Raw genomic sequence first — 16,906 nt, forward strand, 5'->3', positions numbered from 1 at the left:
CACCTACAGCAGGAGTAGGAGGGCAGGAAGGAGCCTAAGAAGGGCATCGAGACCAAGCGTTCGGTTTCGGATTGTTCTTTGTTGGGGCCAAAATTCACCGAGCTTAGGTTCCGCGACTAGCAACGGAAGGACTAATGCCTCAGAGCTGTTAAAATGTTCTGCCATATCTTAGACGTCCCCACGCCCCCCGCCCCACCCCACCCTCAAGCGTGAGTGAATGCGCAAATAAGGGTTCTCGGGCGCCTGTGAGAAAGAGGGAGGGGAAGGCAGAAGTCGAGGATGGACGGGGCGGTGGCACCGCTGCTGAGAGAGGACACAAGGTCCTCACAGAGAAGAGTTAAAACCCGGCTGTCCCGAGCCAGAGGAGGCCAAGGCGAGATGCTGGACGGGCGGGGGCCGATTGGGGGCAGCCGACCGCGGTAGCGTACTCAGTCCGCCCCCGGGACCAACTCTTGTCCCGAGGCGCTCCCCCAACCCCCCCCCTCTCCATCTCTTTTGGTTTCGACCGGCCGACTGGGAGGGGCCGCGGGACGCCATTCCCACAATGCTCTGGGGCGTGCCGCCGCCGTCGCTGCCGCCTCCGCTACCGCTAGTGGAAGAAGATGGCGGAAGGCGGAGCGGCAGATCTGGACATCCAGCGGTCTGACATCGCGACGCTGCTCAAAACCTCGCTCCGGAAAGGAGACACCTGGTGAGAGAAAGAGCTTGAGATGGTCGCGGTTGCGGGAGGAGGGTGGAGAACTGGGCGGGAACTGCGGGCTGGTGTCTTTAGCTAGTGACAGGTGCGGGCAGGTCCGGCGGCGGCCGCACTGGGCAGCAGGATTTGGGCTGCTCCAGAAATGTTGAGGCGACGATTGGACCCGAGATGAGGTCCAGGGTTCGTGGCTTGTCGCGGCGTGCTGAGAGGCTTCAGGGGAGCGGCGACGGGGACTCACACAGTTCTTTCCGTCCTTCCTCCTTCCGTAGTGCCGCTCCCACCTCAGGCCTTCCCGAATGATAGGTTATAGTCGTTCGGCGTGAGTCTCTCAATTTTTGACAGGTCGAGGTCCCGCAGCTTATCAAGATCTCATCCTCTTTCCTTCTCTAGTCATTTCCTTTCCTGGCATTGTCGGCATTCAAGTTCCTTGTTATTATGATTCTTGTATTCTTCCGGGAGGCAGGCTGCAGGATGTTTGCGGTTCTTACTACACAGGTGGCATGTGTCAGGGCGCCACTTAAGAGAAAGAAACCCTAGTTTCCAGTTCCTTGTCAAAAGGAGGGAGAGGAGTACGGAACCTTAGGCTAATGAGAAATACCACGTGGTCTTGTGCTTTAGTGGAGGCTTGATAGAAACCGGCAGCGTTTCTCTTAGAAGCGCAGCCCTTCCCTCCTGTTTGAGGGATAACGTAGGCCTGCAAAAAGTAGATAAGTCTGCTTGAGGCTTAAGTCACTTGCTAATACTCAGACTTACAAAATACCGAAGTATATACTTAAAATACTGAAAGAAGTATGTGTAGATTTTAATACTTGTTGGCCTAGTAAGTGGTATTCAGAGTAACTTAAATATGAGAGTATGTAACAAAAAGAGCAAGTGCTCTATTTATTCAGAAGGGTACTGTGCTTCTTTACTGTAATAACAATTATTTTCATGTCCCGTTGTCACCATAACAGTAGTGTATAATTTACGGAGTTTTTTCCCACGTACTCCTCTATGACTTAGTGGAAGCAACGTAAGATTTAGACGTAGTTAGGTCACCGTTTCACCACTTAACCTGCAATACGACTTTGAGGAGAGTTCATTTAAATCATTGTATCTCAATGTCTTCATCTGTGAAATGGACAATAATTTCATTGTCCATTGAGTGACATATTCCAAAATACTACGTTTATGAGATAACATTAAATTTTACTTTCTTGTCACCTTCGTTAACTTCTGATAAAATGCTGTAGTACTAGGAGATTTTCAAGTAAGCTAGTAGATGGCAGTCTTGGGACTTGAATTGAAGTATTTTGATCTAAGTCTTGGTACTTTTTTCGTACTTTGTTAGGCTACATAGATTCTGTGTTTATATGATAAAAATCCCTAAGGGTGTAAGCATGCACTTGTTGCATTACAACAAAAAATATCTCAATCATCTTTAGATGATTTAACAATCATTGTTGTTCAGATAAGTGTGAGATGTTTATTCATGTGCGGAAATTGGGTATTTCTTAGGACACATGTTTACCTTGATCTGTGGATTATTAAAGATAAATCTTTGCTTCCTTTTATTTGTTAAAGAACACTTAAACTTAATTCACCTAGCCTATAAAAAAAGATAAATGTGGATTTCCATAAAATAGAAATCTGTAAGTTTAAATATGGCTATTATTCAGATGGATATTACTTTTTTTTTAATGTATGTTTTTGGTATTCTGGATAATAATTGGTGTTGACACTATGGGATGATACGAACAGTGTGTGTATTGTGAGCATTAAACTTGAAGCTTGACATTTTTCAAATAAAAGTATTTTTGCTTTTTCACAGTTACTGTAAATAGTTTTAAAGATCTGTTGTAAAGAATACAGGAAGTCCATAAATTTGATTTTCATTTTAAAATGAAAGTCAGTGGTTTCATATTAAAGAAAAGGAAACTGAAGCCCACATATTTAGGTAACAGCAGAATGTGGACTTTTTTTTTTCTTTTAAGATTTATTTATTTGAGAAGGAATGGAGAGGGGCAGTGGTGGGGGGGAGAGATATTCTTTTTATTTTTTTAAAGCAGGCTCCATCTCAGGACCCTGAGAGACCCTAAGATCACAACCTGAGCTGAAATCAAGAGTCAGATGCTTAACTAACTGTACCATCCAGGTGCCCCAGAATGTGAAAATTTTTGTCCTTGATTGATTACCTCTGTTAATTAAAGGGGAACAATGCCAGGATAGGATGGTACTGAGGATTTGCAAAAACCAGTGTGGTTTATATGTAAACCAGTTAATTTGCAATTAGGTGAAATCTGTCAAAAAAAGGAAATAGTTTAGAGCAAAAGTTTGATTCAGAGTTTTAAGGAGAATAATTTAATAAGTACACAATTCATTATGTACACATGATTAGAGAACTGGTGAAGATTTAATAATTGTTACTTGGGCTCATGTTGGGGACTCATTAAAACTTGTTTTTAACTTGTTAAAAAGTTGTTTCTCTTTTTAATGTCTTTTTAAAAGATGATTGGATTAGTCATTTATGGTTATTTGGGCAAATTCAGTCTGCTGTTTTGTAGCTGAAATGGGCCATATGCAGATGGAACATTATCTTGGTATGTGTGTATAACCATCTTGAAAAAGACTGATGATTACGGAGAAAAAATGGAAGGTTTACTCTAAGTTTATTCCTGAAAACTTATACTAATTTTTGTTGTTTTGGTGCCTTAAAGTGCTTTAAAATGAATAAACTAATGAAAATGAAATTTAATTTCATTAAGTAGTTTGTAAGCAGCTTTTGGATAGGATTGTTTCATATTATCCTGGTAGATAACTAACACTTAGGCAAAGTTTGATTCTGCTTGAAAACTAGAGTTTCTATTTATTTGTAAATAGTGAATGATTTTTATCTGAAGACTGAGTTTCTAGAGATGAAAATAAGTACACAAGTCTAAGATGAGGAAGAACGAACTTTATTTAGAAGTTATTAATTAAAGTTATTAATATATTTACTAACAAACTTAATACTAGACTTTATGGTGACAAGTCCAAATTGATGCTTAAAAAGGTGAGGTATGAAAGTGACACTGATCTGTATTAGAAGGAGTAAAGTAGTCTTATAATGCTGTTTCCTAATCTTTATTTTAGCTCAAAGGTGGTAATTAGAAAACCATGAACAAGACTGTTCGAATTTAGTTACTATAGAAATAAAGATAAAGGAACTAGAACTTGTTTAACTTAGATTGAATGAAAGATAACTTAATCTTCAGGTACTTGGTGATTTTTCTTCATGAGACAAGAGGAAAAATTTTTGAAGTACATTACATGTTAAGTATATTAGGGATAGAGGAACCTATTCATGGAGCATGGGTAATTAATTAAATGTGTGACAAAGACAAATTGTGGGCTATGGAATACTCTTTGGATATATAAGTAAACAGATAACTACAGATCATCAAAATCACTGCTTTATTTCCCCCATTTTTTTTTTAAAGATTTATTTATTTATTTGACAGACAGAGATCACAAGTAGGCAAAGAGGCAGACAGAGAGAGAGGAGGAAGCAGGCTCCCTGCTGAGCAGAGAGCCCGATGTGGGGCTCAATCCCAGGACCCTGGGATCATGACCTGAGCCACTGAGCCACCCAGGCACCCCTATTTCCCCATTTTTATTAAGTGTTACTCTTCTACCAGTCATTTTCACTAACTTTTATGTGTGATGTTTTAAATTTTTATGTATGTTCAATGGTAATGCATAGCTAACTTTACAAATTAAATTTTGTGTGTCTTTTTTTTTTTTTTTTAAGATTTCACCTATTTATTTGATAGAGAGAGATCACAAGTAGATGGAGAGGCAGGCAGAGAGAGAGAGAGAGAGATGGAAGCAGGCTCCCTGCTGAGCAGAGAGCCCGACGCGGGACTCGATCCCAGGACCCTGAGATCATGACCTGAGCCGAAGGCAGTGGCCCAACCCACTGAGCCACCCAGGCGCCCTTGTGTGTCATTTTTGCATAAACCCTAATAACTCTAGTAGATTTAAGGTACTTCAGAGAGTAACTTTAATTTGTATTTAGAGTAATTTCAAATGTATATGATATTTTTGTTTCAATAAATAGGTAAGGAATAGTCCATCAGATCTTTGAGATTTTCATATTAGAAGACATTGATTCAGTTTTAGGACTTCCCTTCGATTCCTGCTCTTTTACTTAGAAATCTTTGAGGCTTTATTTTATATGGTCTCTTTTTGTGCAACTTTAATTAATACTAAAAGAAAATAACCTTGTAATGACAAATCAGTTCATAATGTAAAGGGACACTATTAATATAAACTCCACAAATAGTTTAGTATATATTTGTTAAAGAATTTTTACATTATTATTACTATAAATATTAATTTTAGTTGTGCCAAAGTGTTAACTGTTAAATTAGGGTATATGTCATATCATTTATAGGAAATGAGACCAAAGAGCAAAATGGGTTTTTTTTGTGTTAGTAAATCAGTGAAAATAAGGACAGAAATAGTGACATTATTAGAACATATTTTTCACATTTTAGTTGCTTAAAATCTAGAAAGGCAATTTTTCCTAATTTAAGCTTTATAAGTTTTTAAATCACTTCTAAGTTGTTAGTGAATCTAAAATTGTATACCTTCTTTGCTAGGAAGATCCAGAGCTTTTTAGTCTATGATTTCATTTATCTATTGAGTGACATTTAGGCTTTATTATTTTTTTTCTAAATCATACCATTTTCCCATTAGCACACCTAAGTTATTAAATATTCTTTTTGCAGAATAGTTTTGTGACAAATACTAATTTTGCTCACACATATGTATACTAAGAAAAACTTAGTTTTTCAGGCCATGATGTGTATAGTAGTATATTTGAAAGCACCATGTGCTAGGTACTGTTTTAAGTACTTATTATGTTAACTTAATTACTTATCACTATAATTCTAGGACACTAGAATGTGAATGTAATGTAATTCACATTTGACAGAATAGGAAGCCTAGGCTCAAGTGTTCACACAGTAATCTGGGATTTGAACACAAGTAGTCTAGGGCTTTAATTCAGGCCCCAAAATCACTTATTTTGAAGATGCATTTTTAAATGTTAGTTTCACTTCAAAGGGAAAAAAATGGACATTTTTTCTTTTTAAATGTAATCTATTTTTGTAGAGTTGTATCATTTTATTGTAAATTTGTGTGTTATGACTGTTTAGTTCAGATACCATAGCATGTATAGAAAATCTTGATATTTTCCTTCTGGAAAGCTGTTCTAAATGCTTTATAATTAATGCAGCTTTTAAAGTAAGTGTTCTTATTTACCTCGTTTTACAAATGTTTGATGAGTTCAGAGCTAGTGTAAATACCTGGTTTATAATGATTTAAAATACCAGATATTATCAGTATCTCCTTAGTATTAGAAATGTTTTGGGGGTACTGGGTGCCTCAGTAGGTTAAGCATCCAACTTTCTATTTCAGCTCAGGTCATATCTCAGGGTCGTGAGATGGAGCTCTGAGTCAGGGTCTACACTTAGCGTGGAGCCTGCTTGTCTCTCTCCCTTCCCCCACTGCTCTCTCTCTCTCTCTGTCAAATACATAAATAAAATCTTTTTAAAAAATGTTTTCATGCTGTCACTATTTGAATATAATGCGAACAGTATTTCATTAAATTATTATTCCTTCTTAGTTCTTCCTGTATAGAGTTACAGCAGTTAGTAAGTTGTTTTTCTTCCTTGACTCAATTCAGTTTGTGCCTTTCATTTTCATTTCCTCAGTTTCCGCTTAATTCATACTCTGTCTTTTATTTTTTCCCTTGCAGTCATTTCTCCACACTCTTCTTCCATCTATTCTTTAAAGAAGCAAGTTCCTTTCAGTTTTATCCAGTTTATATAGAAGTCACTACTAAAGAAACCTAGAATAAGACTGGTAGTAAGTGATCGTAGTTTTGGAAACAGATTAAAATAACTTATCTGAAGTAATAATTAGGAATTGCTCCTCAAAAAGAAGTAAAGAAGTTCAGATTGTAATATGAGGCAGAAAACCTCTGTAGAATTAACTTGTATTTGGTTATACCTACAACACTTGTACTGCTTTCATCAATAGGATTCTGCATGGTTTCCTTATAGCTCTCCCCCATAAAAGGAGGAGGGTAATGACTCCCTTTTCTTCTCCATGAGGAGGAGAGCTGGCTGTCTCGTCTCTCCTTTGAACTTTGGAAGACCCAGATATTAGTTTGGTAGTTCCTTACTGTTAAGAAAAATCTTGTAGCAGAAGTAGCCATAGAAAGGACTTCCTTTGTGAAAGAAGTCAAAGGCTCTCACAGACAAGTCTAAGAGTGGCTTTGAGGCCAGGCAATTCTAAGTTTTAGAGAGCCAGGTAAATCAAAACCTGGAGCACTAGAGACAAATTTACTTCCTTGAGTGAAAAAAATCATCAAGTTCCTTGAGTAAAATTTTACTAAAAAAGATTAAGAATGATAGGGTGAAATGATCATGGTAAAAGAGACCTGAGGGGTGCCTGGGTGGCTCAGTGGGTTAAGCCTCTGCCTTCGGCTCAGGTCATGAACTCAGGGTTCTAGAATCGAGCCCCATATCAGGCTCTTTGCTTAGTGGGGAGCCTGGTTCCTCCCACCCCCACTGCCTCTCTGACTACTTGTAATCTCTGTCTGTCAAATAAAATAAATAAACCTTTAAAAAAAAAGACTTGATAATTTGGTTTGCTTTATATTGCTTAACAATATATTTTAACAGCTTGACAGAGTTGAACAGTTTAATCAAGGGATTTACCTTGGATATAGATAGAAAATTTTATATTCACAAATTTTAATGGATTTCAAGCTGTAGAAACTTAATTCTATGGAGAGGTAGAGTTAAGTAGTTACATGTACCATATAGTTATTGTGATGGTTACAAAAATTATTACATGTTAAGAGCTTTACACTTATATGAAGTGATTGTATTCTCATTTTGCAGATACAAAAACCGAGGTATAGAGTTACATGTACATAATCAGAAGTGATAGAACAGAGATTATAACCTAGACAATCACCTTGAAACCCTGCACTTTAAACTGTGTTGCTTGCCTGTGAATGATAGAGACATACCCATATTATGGAAACAACTTTTTGAGAGATGAATACTTTGAAATTTTAAATTCAGGCAATGATATCTTCGGCATTTTTTTTTTAAGATTTTATTTATTTATTTGACACAGAGAGAGAGAGAGATCACAAGTAGGCAGAGGGGCAGGTGGAGAGAGAGGGGGAAGCAGGCTCCCCGCTGAGCAGAGAGCCCGATGTGGGGCTCCATCCCAGGACCCTGAGATCATGACCTGAGCTGAAGGCAGAGGCTTAACCCACTGAGCCACCAAGGCACCCAGCTTTGGCATATTAAAAATAGGATTTTCATCTTTATATTTTGAGGAGCTTGTAGGATTTTGGGGTGCTCTGTCCTTGGTTTAGCATTCTAGTCTTAGCAGTTTTATTTCTAATTAATATAGCTCTGCTTTAATACTGATGGTGGTTCCCATTTCTTGGAAATTATTTACTCATTTCTGCCTCATAGGCCATTACACATTATTCATATTATTTCAAATACATTTTACTAATTCCTGACCTTCACTTACTTCAAAACCAAGCTCAACACCAATTCCTAGGGGTGCCTGGGTGGCTCAGTTAGTTAAGTGTCTGCCTTAGGCTCAGGTCATGATCCGAGGGTCAACAGGGGGTCCACTTCTCCCTCTCCCACTGCCCCGATCTCTCTTTTTCTGTCTCATTCTTGTGTGTGTACTCTCTCTGTAATAAATAAATAAAATCTTTTTAAAAAATCTCTGTAAAATCATCCCTAATAATCTCATGCAGATATATATCCTTTCACTCTTTTTTTTTTTTTTTTAAGATTTTATTTATTTATTTGACAGAGAGAAATCACAAGTAGATGGAGAGGCAGGCAGAGAGAGAGGGAAGCAGGCTCTCTGCTGAGCAGGGAGCCCGATGTGGGACTCCATCCCAGGACCCTGAGATCAAGACCTGAGCCGAAGGCAGCGGCTTAACCCACTGAGCCACCCAGGCGCCCCTCCTTTCACTCTTAAAAAAAAAAAAAAACAGCTTTATTGTGATACAATTGACATATTGTACAATTTTTCCAGTTAAAATGTATAATTTACTGGGTTTCAGTATACTCACAGAATTGTGCAACCATTACTTTAATCAGTATTGGAATATTTTTTATCACCCGCCCCAAAATCCTCCATACCTATTAGCAGTCCTCTGCTTCCCCCAGTTTCTCCTTGGATCCCCTGCTTTAGGTAGCTACTAATCTACTTTTTATTCTATAGATTTAGCAGTTTTGGATATTTCATATAAGTGGAATCGTATATGTGACTTTTGTGCCTTGCTTCTTTCATGAAGTATTAGTACTTCATTTCTTTTTATTACTGAATAATATTCCATTGTATAGATAATATACTACATTGAATTCATCCCTTCATCGGTTGATGGACATTTGGATTTTTCACATTTTTGGCTCTTATGAATAATCTTGCTGTGAATAATTTATGTGCAAGTTTGTGTGTAGCCATAACTTTTTGTTATGTGTACATACATACTTTTGTTTGTATATACAAAACTGATTTATCTTGAGTATATACCTAGGAGTGGAATTCCTTGGTGTCTTTTCCAAGGTGGGTGCAGCATTTTACATTGCCATCAGCAGTATGAGGGTTCCAGTTTTCTACATCCTTGACAGCACTTGTTAATGTCTTTTGATTATAGCCATCTTAGCAGATACCAAGTGGTATCTCATTGTAGTTTTGACTTGCATTTTCCTAATGACTAATGATATTGCACATCTTTTCGTATGTGTATATTAGCCATTTGTATACCTTCTTTGGCAAGTGTTTACTTAGATCCATTGCTCATTTTTAAATTAGATTATTTGTATTATTGAGTTTTAAGAGTTTATATATTCTATATACAAATCGCTTTTTGTAGAGATGATTTGCAAAATTTTCTCCCATTCTATGGGTTTTCTTTTCACTTTCACAATCCTACTTGGCCTCCTTCCTGAGTTCCTTTTTTGTCTTAGTTTAGAAGTAAAAAGAGGTCATAAAAATTAGTTCTTGCCAACTGATGAATTTAATGTGCAAAGTAGAAAATAGGTTGGAAATACTTGAAATTTAAAATGAAGATATAAAGAGATTAACCAAACCATTGTTTTATTTGAAAGAACTCCATAGCTTTCAGTTATGTATAGCTTTCAGTATAGCTTTCAGATTTCAGTTAAATTTTGCTGAAACAATGAAATCCTGAGTTATAGTTTGGTACTTTTTAAAAAGCCTGTGAATCATCTGGCTTATAATGATATAAAATGCTAGAAATTATCGATATCTCCTTTAGTATTGAAACTAACTTAAATAGTATATCATTAAATAAGAGAATTAATCTTAGAGTGAATTAACATCAAGAGTTGTTTATTCCGCTAATCCTGTGTAAGATAGTTATACATGTTTTTCTGAAATTGTGTGCTGCGTTGGGTTAGGCTGAAATATTTGTGTATTTTCTTAGTCGTAGAAGAATGTTTTATATCTACTTTACAGAGAAAAAGGTAGGGTTTTAAGAAATAAATGATGTTACATATATGTCAGTATTAGGAAATTAAGCAGGAATCACTTATCAAAAGTTGTTTGTATAAATGTGCTAATCAAAAAAAGGAAAGAACTATGCATTCATTAGCTCTATGATTTTTTTTTAAGATTTTATTTATTTATTTGACAGACAGAGATCACAAATAGTCAAGTAGTCAGAGAAACAGGCAGAGAGAGAGGAAGGGAAGCAGGCTCCTGGCCAAGCAGAGAGCCCGAAGTGGGGCTCAATCCCAGGACCAGAAGGCAGAGGCTTTACCCCACTGAGCCACACAGGCACCCCAGTTCTACGATTTCTTAAATGCAGCTGTTGAGATTTCCCCTTTTCCCATATTTTTTTTTTTCTAAAGATTTTATTTATTTATTTGACAGACAGAGATCACAAGTAGGCAGAGAGGCAGGCAGAGAGAGAGGAAGGGAAGCAGGCTCCCCGCTGAGCAGAGAGCCCTATGCGGGGCTCAATCCCAGGACCCTGGGATCATGACCTGGGCCAAAGGCAGAGACTTAACCCACTAAGCCACCCAGGTGCCCCCCCTTTTCCCATATTTTTAAACTTCTTTATGTCTAGGGCTGTTTTCTCAATCTTTCATTAGCCTGTATATATCTTTCCTTAAGTTTGCTTGTGGTGTATATAAAAATAGTATAAACTTTTAGAACTCCTTTACCCCACCACCACCACAAAAAAAAAAAAAAAAAAAAAAGAAAGAAAGAAAAGGAAAAAACATCTGGCCTTTTTAGTTGTTACAGTAACTTTTAAGCATTTGAGGACTGTCTTAAAATTAACTTAAATTTGTGTGGGATCCTAAAATTGACCCATCTTCTCTGGAGCCATTGAAAATTATTCTGGCCAGACTTGATGCCTTCAGAATATTTAGCACCATGTAATTTAGACCTTTTTGAAGTACTCATAGCTTTATGTGATTTTTTGATTTATTAAACATTTGATCCTCCCAGTAGTCCCGTGAGGTATTTCCAGTGGTCTTCATGAAATGTGATTCAGATCATATCTCTTCCATGCTAAAAATCATACAGTGACTTTGGATTACACTTAGGATACAATCCTTAGCATTACCTTAAAAGCATTGGATAGTCTTGGTCCAGTCTACCTCTCTAGCCTTATGTAGCCTTCTATCCCCTTGTCATGAACTCCGACATCATTTAGTCAGTTCTTCCAACATACCAAACTCCCAAAGTTCTGGTCCTAGCACATTCTAGTTTTGAATTTACCATAAATGGAGAAGGCTGTCTGGAGATATGCTGGAGGATTGTAGGTCATCTCTGAAGGATTTGAGAGTTTGATGATCATAGACCTTGATCTCTGTAAGATTTTCTTTACTAATTTTTGAACCCGTATTAACATTATGATAAAATTTTTTCCTATTGGCATACTACTGTGTTACAATCATGATTAATGCAAGTGTGAGGTGCTCATAAAATTCCTTCTAACTCACGAAACAGAGGGAAATGGAAATAATTAAGCTACAGCCAGAGGCCTTAATCATAAATAATCTTGATCATATTTTGGTACATGTACTTCATGGCTTTTTATATGGAAACACAGTCACATGTCTCAGTATTACTTAGAAATATTTCACCTTTGGGCTCATCTATAAGGCATCGACTCCTTTGTGCAAGAAACTTAAATTGGTACATTTGTCACAAAGCAGTTAATTTCTCTTCCGTATTTTGGGATCTCTGGATATTTGCAGATTAGTATTTACATGAATTTTAGATAGTTGCAAATTTATAATATAACACTTCATACTAAAAGTTAAGTCAGCTTAAAATAAGTATATATATATTAATTGTAGGGTTTTTTATTGTTTTACTTGTATTATTTTCCCAGATATAAAGGATTGTAAGCTGTGCTTTCTGTTTCTTACATGCTTTTTTTGTTCTTTTGAGATATCACCCAGTCATTTCTATTTTTCTGGTTTACTTACTGGTTGCTGTAGTTACCGAAAAGAAATAATTTCTTCAGAATGAATACATTATATGTCAGAAACATAATTTTATAAATTTAGAAGTAATCAAATAAATCGTGTTTTTCCAGAGAAAATTCTCCAAAGCTTATGTCAGTTTTTTAATTAAAATTTAATGCTAATTCATGTTTGGAAGAGATAATATAAGACAGAAAAAATAAATATAAGAGATAACTTAAACCTACAAATTTCTTCCAAAAATACATAGTAAAACAAACTGTGTATTTTGTACATTTTGATACATATTTTTATCACAATTAAAAAGAAAAATCTAAGGGGACGCCCTAGTGGCTCAGTTGGTTAAGTGTGGGACTCTTGGTTTTGGTTCAGGTCATGAATGATCTCAAGGCCCTGTGATTAAGCCCTACATTGACCTCTACACTCAGTGCAGAGTCCGCTTGTCCCTCTTCCTCCCCCTTGGTTCCTCCCCTGCCAAAATAAATAAAATCTTAAAAAAAAAAAAAAACACCCAAACCCAATTTATATTTATAATTACTTATTTTTATGCTTGAAAGTCTTTTCATTTGTTGACTATCACTTAATTATCAGTTTTGACCTCAGTATTCAGTCTATACATTTGACTCCACTTCATTTGTGCCCAGGTATATGTATATATATAAATTATTCTCTATTAAGTGGAAAATATTAATCATATTTAATGTACTATTTCAGGAAGAAAGAAGAGTATAAAGAAAAATATAACAAGACATTTGTGCACACATATCTTAGTTTAAAAAAATAAAACATTACAAAAATAGTTGAATGTCCTTGTATATGTTTCCCTAGTCCCATCATCTTCCCTCCCTTGTCAGAGGGAGCCACCATCCTGAAACAGATTTTTATTATTATCTTAAATTATTTATGTATTATTTTACTTAGTTTTATAATTAAATTATCAAAATATTTTATGTATACATTTTAATATATATGCATGGATTGTAAATATATACTATTGGTGGCATGTTTTTAATTTTTCTTCAAACTGTACATCTGTTGTCTTTATACATTTGTGTTATATTACATGTGTCCTTTTGCAATTTTGGGGGGGTGTTCAGCATTGTAGTTTTGAGATTTATCCTTGGTACATGTAGTTGTATTTTGCATTATAATTTTTGTGTAATATTTTTGGGTATGAATAATGGATACTAGGTTCTTTGCATCTTTTTATTGTTATAAATTATGCTGCACTATATATTCTTTTTTTTTTTTTTTAAGATTTTGTTTATTTGACAGAGATCACAAGTAGGCAGAGAGGCAGGCAGAGAGAGAGGGGGAAGCAGGCTCCCTGCTGAGAAGAGAGCCGATGCGGGGCTCGATCCCAGGACCCTGAGATTTATACCTGAGCCGAAGGCAGAAGCTTTAACCCACTGAGCCACCCAGGTGCCCCTGCACTATGTATTCTTATAGTTGTAATTTTGTACAAGAGTTTCTGTAGGGTAAAACTTAGCAATGGCAATACATGATGTATGGTATGTACATCTTTTTTTTTTTTAAGGTGTGGTAAGTCGGTTCTTTCATTTATTTGTTTTTAGATTTTATTTATTTGACAGAGAGAGAGAGTGCACAAGCAGAGGGAGTGGCAGGCAGAGGGAGAGGGAGAACCTGGCTCCCTCCTCAGCAGGGAGCCCACTGTGGGGCTCAATCCCAGGACCCTGGGATCATGACCTGTGCTGAAGGCATACGCTTAACCGACTGAGCTACCCAGGTGCCCCACATCTTTATTCTTAATAGATTATGTGGCCAAACTACCATCCCAAGTAAAGGTTCCAGTTTATTCCCCTTTTGGCAGTATACAAGTTCCTATTACTACACATCTTTTCTACAGCTTGATATTGTTGACACATGTGCACATGATGTGTTCACCAGCTTCATGAGATGATATGGTATGGTGTTAATTTGTATCTTTCCCATTGCTAATGGGATTAAGCATTTTCTCATATGTATGGAGGCCATTCTGATTTTCATTTCCATGAATTGCTTTTTTTCCTTCTTAAAAAAAATTTTTTTTAAATTTATTAACCTAAAGGAGTTCTTCATGTATTCTAACCCTTTGTCAGTTATCTGGAGTAGGTGTATCTTCTCCAGTCTTTATCTTCTCTTTACTCGGTGGTGTCTTTGTTGAAAGGTAGCCTTTCATTTTAACCTTGACAAGTTTATCAGTCTTTAAAGTTTTTGCTTTTTGTCTTAACTCTTCTATATTCTAAGGAAATGAGGATTTTCTCATATCTTTTTTTTTAAAAATTGTACTTCTACTTTCACATTTACATTTTTAATCCAACTATAACTTGTTTTTGTACAGTTACTTCTGCTGTAACATAGCACGTGTTCCTAAAAATCACCATGCTATATGCAAAATCATGCAATTAAAAAAACATAGGGCATATGGGAAAATTGGGGTTGGGACAAAAAAATTTTTTCAGTGACACATTAAAAACATAATAAAAATGGTAGCACAGTTTTCTTTTTTTTTAAGATTTTATTTATTTATTTGACAGAGAGAGATCACAAGTAGGCAGAGAGGCAGGCAGAGAGAGAGAGAGGAGGAAACAGGCTCCCTGCTGAGCAGAGAGCCCGATGCGGGACTCGATCCCAGGACCCCGAGATCATGACCTGAGCCGAAAGCAGCGGCTTAACCCACTGAGCCACCCAGGTGCCCCGGTAGCACAGTTTTTAAGAAGTATGTAACTACCACGATAAATATGACATTTTTATTTTCAAAAGGATGGAGTTAACTGTAGAAGTACGATTTAAAGGGTTGCAAAGTGGTGGAAGAAAAGTTTTCTTTTTTTTTTTTTAAAGATTTTTATTTATTTGACAAAGAGAGAGAGAGCACAAGGAGGGGGAAAGGCTGAGGGAGAAGGAGAAGCAGGCTCCCCGAAGAGCAGAGGAAGCCCCATGTGGGACTCGATCCCAGGACTCTGGGACCATGACCTGAGCCAAAGGCAGTGGCTTAACCAGCTGAGCCACCCAGGTGCCCCAAGAAAAGTTTTCTTAAATCTGCCAAGAAGTTGTAACAGCAGATGTAACACACTTGAAGACGATTAAAGTGTGGGGGGTGCCTGAGTGGCTGAGTCAGTTAAAGTGTCTGACTCTTAATTTGGGCTCTGGTCATGATCTCAGGGTTGTGAGATTGAGCCCCACACTGGGCTCTGTGCTGGATGTAAAGCCTGCTTAAGATTCTCTCTCTCCCTTTCCCTCTGCATTCCCCCATCTTTAAAAAAAAAAATATATATATATATATATATACACATATATATAAATATACATACATATATATTTGAATGTGTATGTTTTGCGCATTCTTATGTGGTTCAGTACAGCTGAGTAGTTTTCTTCATTCACCTTATGTTTGTTTCAGTTAGGACTACAGTAAAGCAAGCTAACCACTTGGGGGCAGAATTTCAGGAGGCACTTCTTATTAAGGTTCCTAGGCATCTCACTTGCCTTACCCTTAGTCCTGGTCCTGCTTGTGGATTAAAGTAGTGCTTGAGCATGTATTGAAATTTGTGCTCTTGTTCCCTAATGTATCAATCGTGTTTAACATATTCAAGTTTTTAAAACAAGCATTAGAGTAGAACTGACTGCCTATGTGAGGTAAAGCTCTCATTTTTCCCATATACTTAGCTACATCATTCCCCACTAATATGGTGATGCTTTTGGTATATATCATGGTTCCCCATATCCATGAATCCAATTCCTGTTTCTCTGTGCTATTTTCATTGGCCTTTTTGTTTCTCTGTGCCAGTATTACATTTTTTAATCACAGGTATGACACTTTTTAACCTTGGTCAGAGTGTTCCTTTGTGCCTTTGAAATAATAGTACCTGCATTATTGGGTAGTTAAGGGAATAAATGAACCAATATATTAAAGTGCTTAGAAATATGCACCTGGCCCAAATGTAAAGCTCAAATGTTCGTAATTTTGTAATTGAAAGTAATTTCTTTAACTTAATAAACAGTCTTGGTATCTAGTAGGCTAATAATTGTCATCTTGTTTCTCCTTTTCCAAACTATTTGAAAGGAAGTAGGAAAGGCTGTGGGAGGATTCCCTGAGAAAGTGACGTGTAGGCTATCTGAAAGATAATAGGAATTAAATAGATGTTGGGAGCAATAGGAGTAGCGTCTAGGCAGATGGAACCATATGGCAAAAAATGGAGTGTCTAGTAACTGAAAGGTTATTGTGGTTATGTCTCAGCAAAGAAAAATGGTACCAGTTGAGACTAGACAGGCAAGAGTAGATAGATCATGCAAAACCAAGTAGGCAATGTTAAGTATTTTAGACTTCATTTTAGGATCATTGTTTTAACTTTATAGATTGTTTCATGCCTTTTATTCTTTCTCAGAGGTCTAAGATTAAAGTCATGAAATATCAGTCTTTACAAATAGTTATAACTATTTAAAAACAAAACAAAACAAAAAACCTTGGAAGCTAAAATTGGTCCTGTCTAGATCCTAATAGCATACCAAGGATTAAGAATACTGTTGAAAATCTAGAAGTTGGGTCTTTGTTCACTTACTTGTAATCATTAACTATTGATTCTGTTGTGGGCTTTTATCAATTCAAATTGAGGATTCTTATGTTTTGGCAGATTCACAGATTAGATGTAGAGTTTTTAAAATAAAT

At 36.6% G+C, this 16,906-nt stretch overlaps 1 protein-coding gene across 10 annotated transcripts in view; it reads left to right on the top strand.

Moving 5' to 3' along the window:
* Positions 1-268: 268 nt before the first annotated feature.
* Positions 269-16,906, top strand: part of USP15 (ubiquitin specific peptidase 15) — a 114,685-nt gene continuing 98,047 nt past the window's right edge. For 3 of the 10 annotated variants that reach the window (XR_004287032.1, XR_004287031.1, XR_004287033.1), the window contains exon 1: positions 275-691. Coding sequence is in view for 7 of the 10 variants with exons in the window: in XM_032348841.1 (XP_032204732.1) it covers positions 603-691 (89 nt within the window). In the remaining 3 variants the exon portion in view is untranslated. Of the gene's footprint in view, positions 692-16,906 lie in introns of all 10 variants that reach the window. The other 7 variants (XM_032348833.1, XM_032348835.1, XM_032348834.1 and 4 more) reach the window with 5 other exon arrangements.

Source organism: Mustela erminea, chromosome 6 (assembly GCF_009829155.1).
Source record: "Mustela erminea isolate mMusErm1 chromosome 6, mMusErm1.Pri, whole genome shotgun sequence".
Taxonomy (NCBI): Eukaryota; Metazoa; Chordata; class Mammalia; order Carnivora; family Mustelidae; genus Mustela; species Mustela erminea.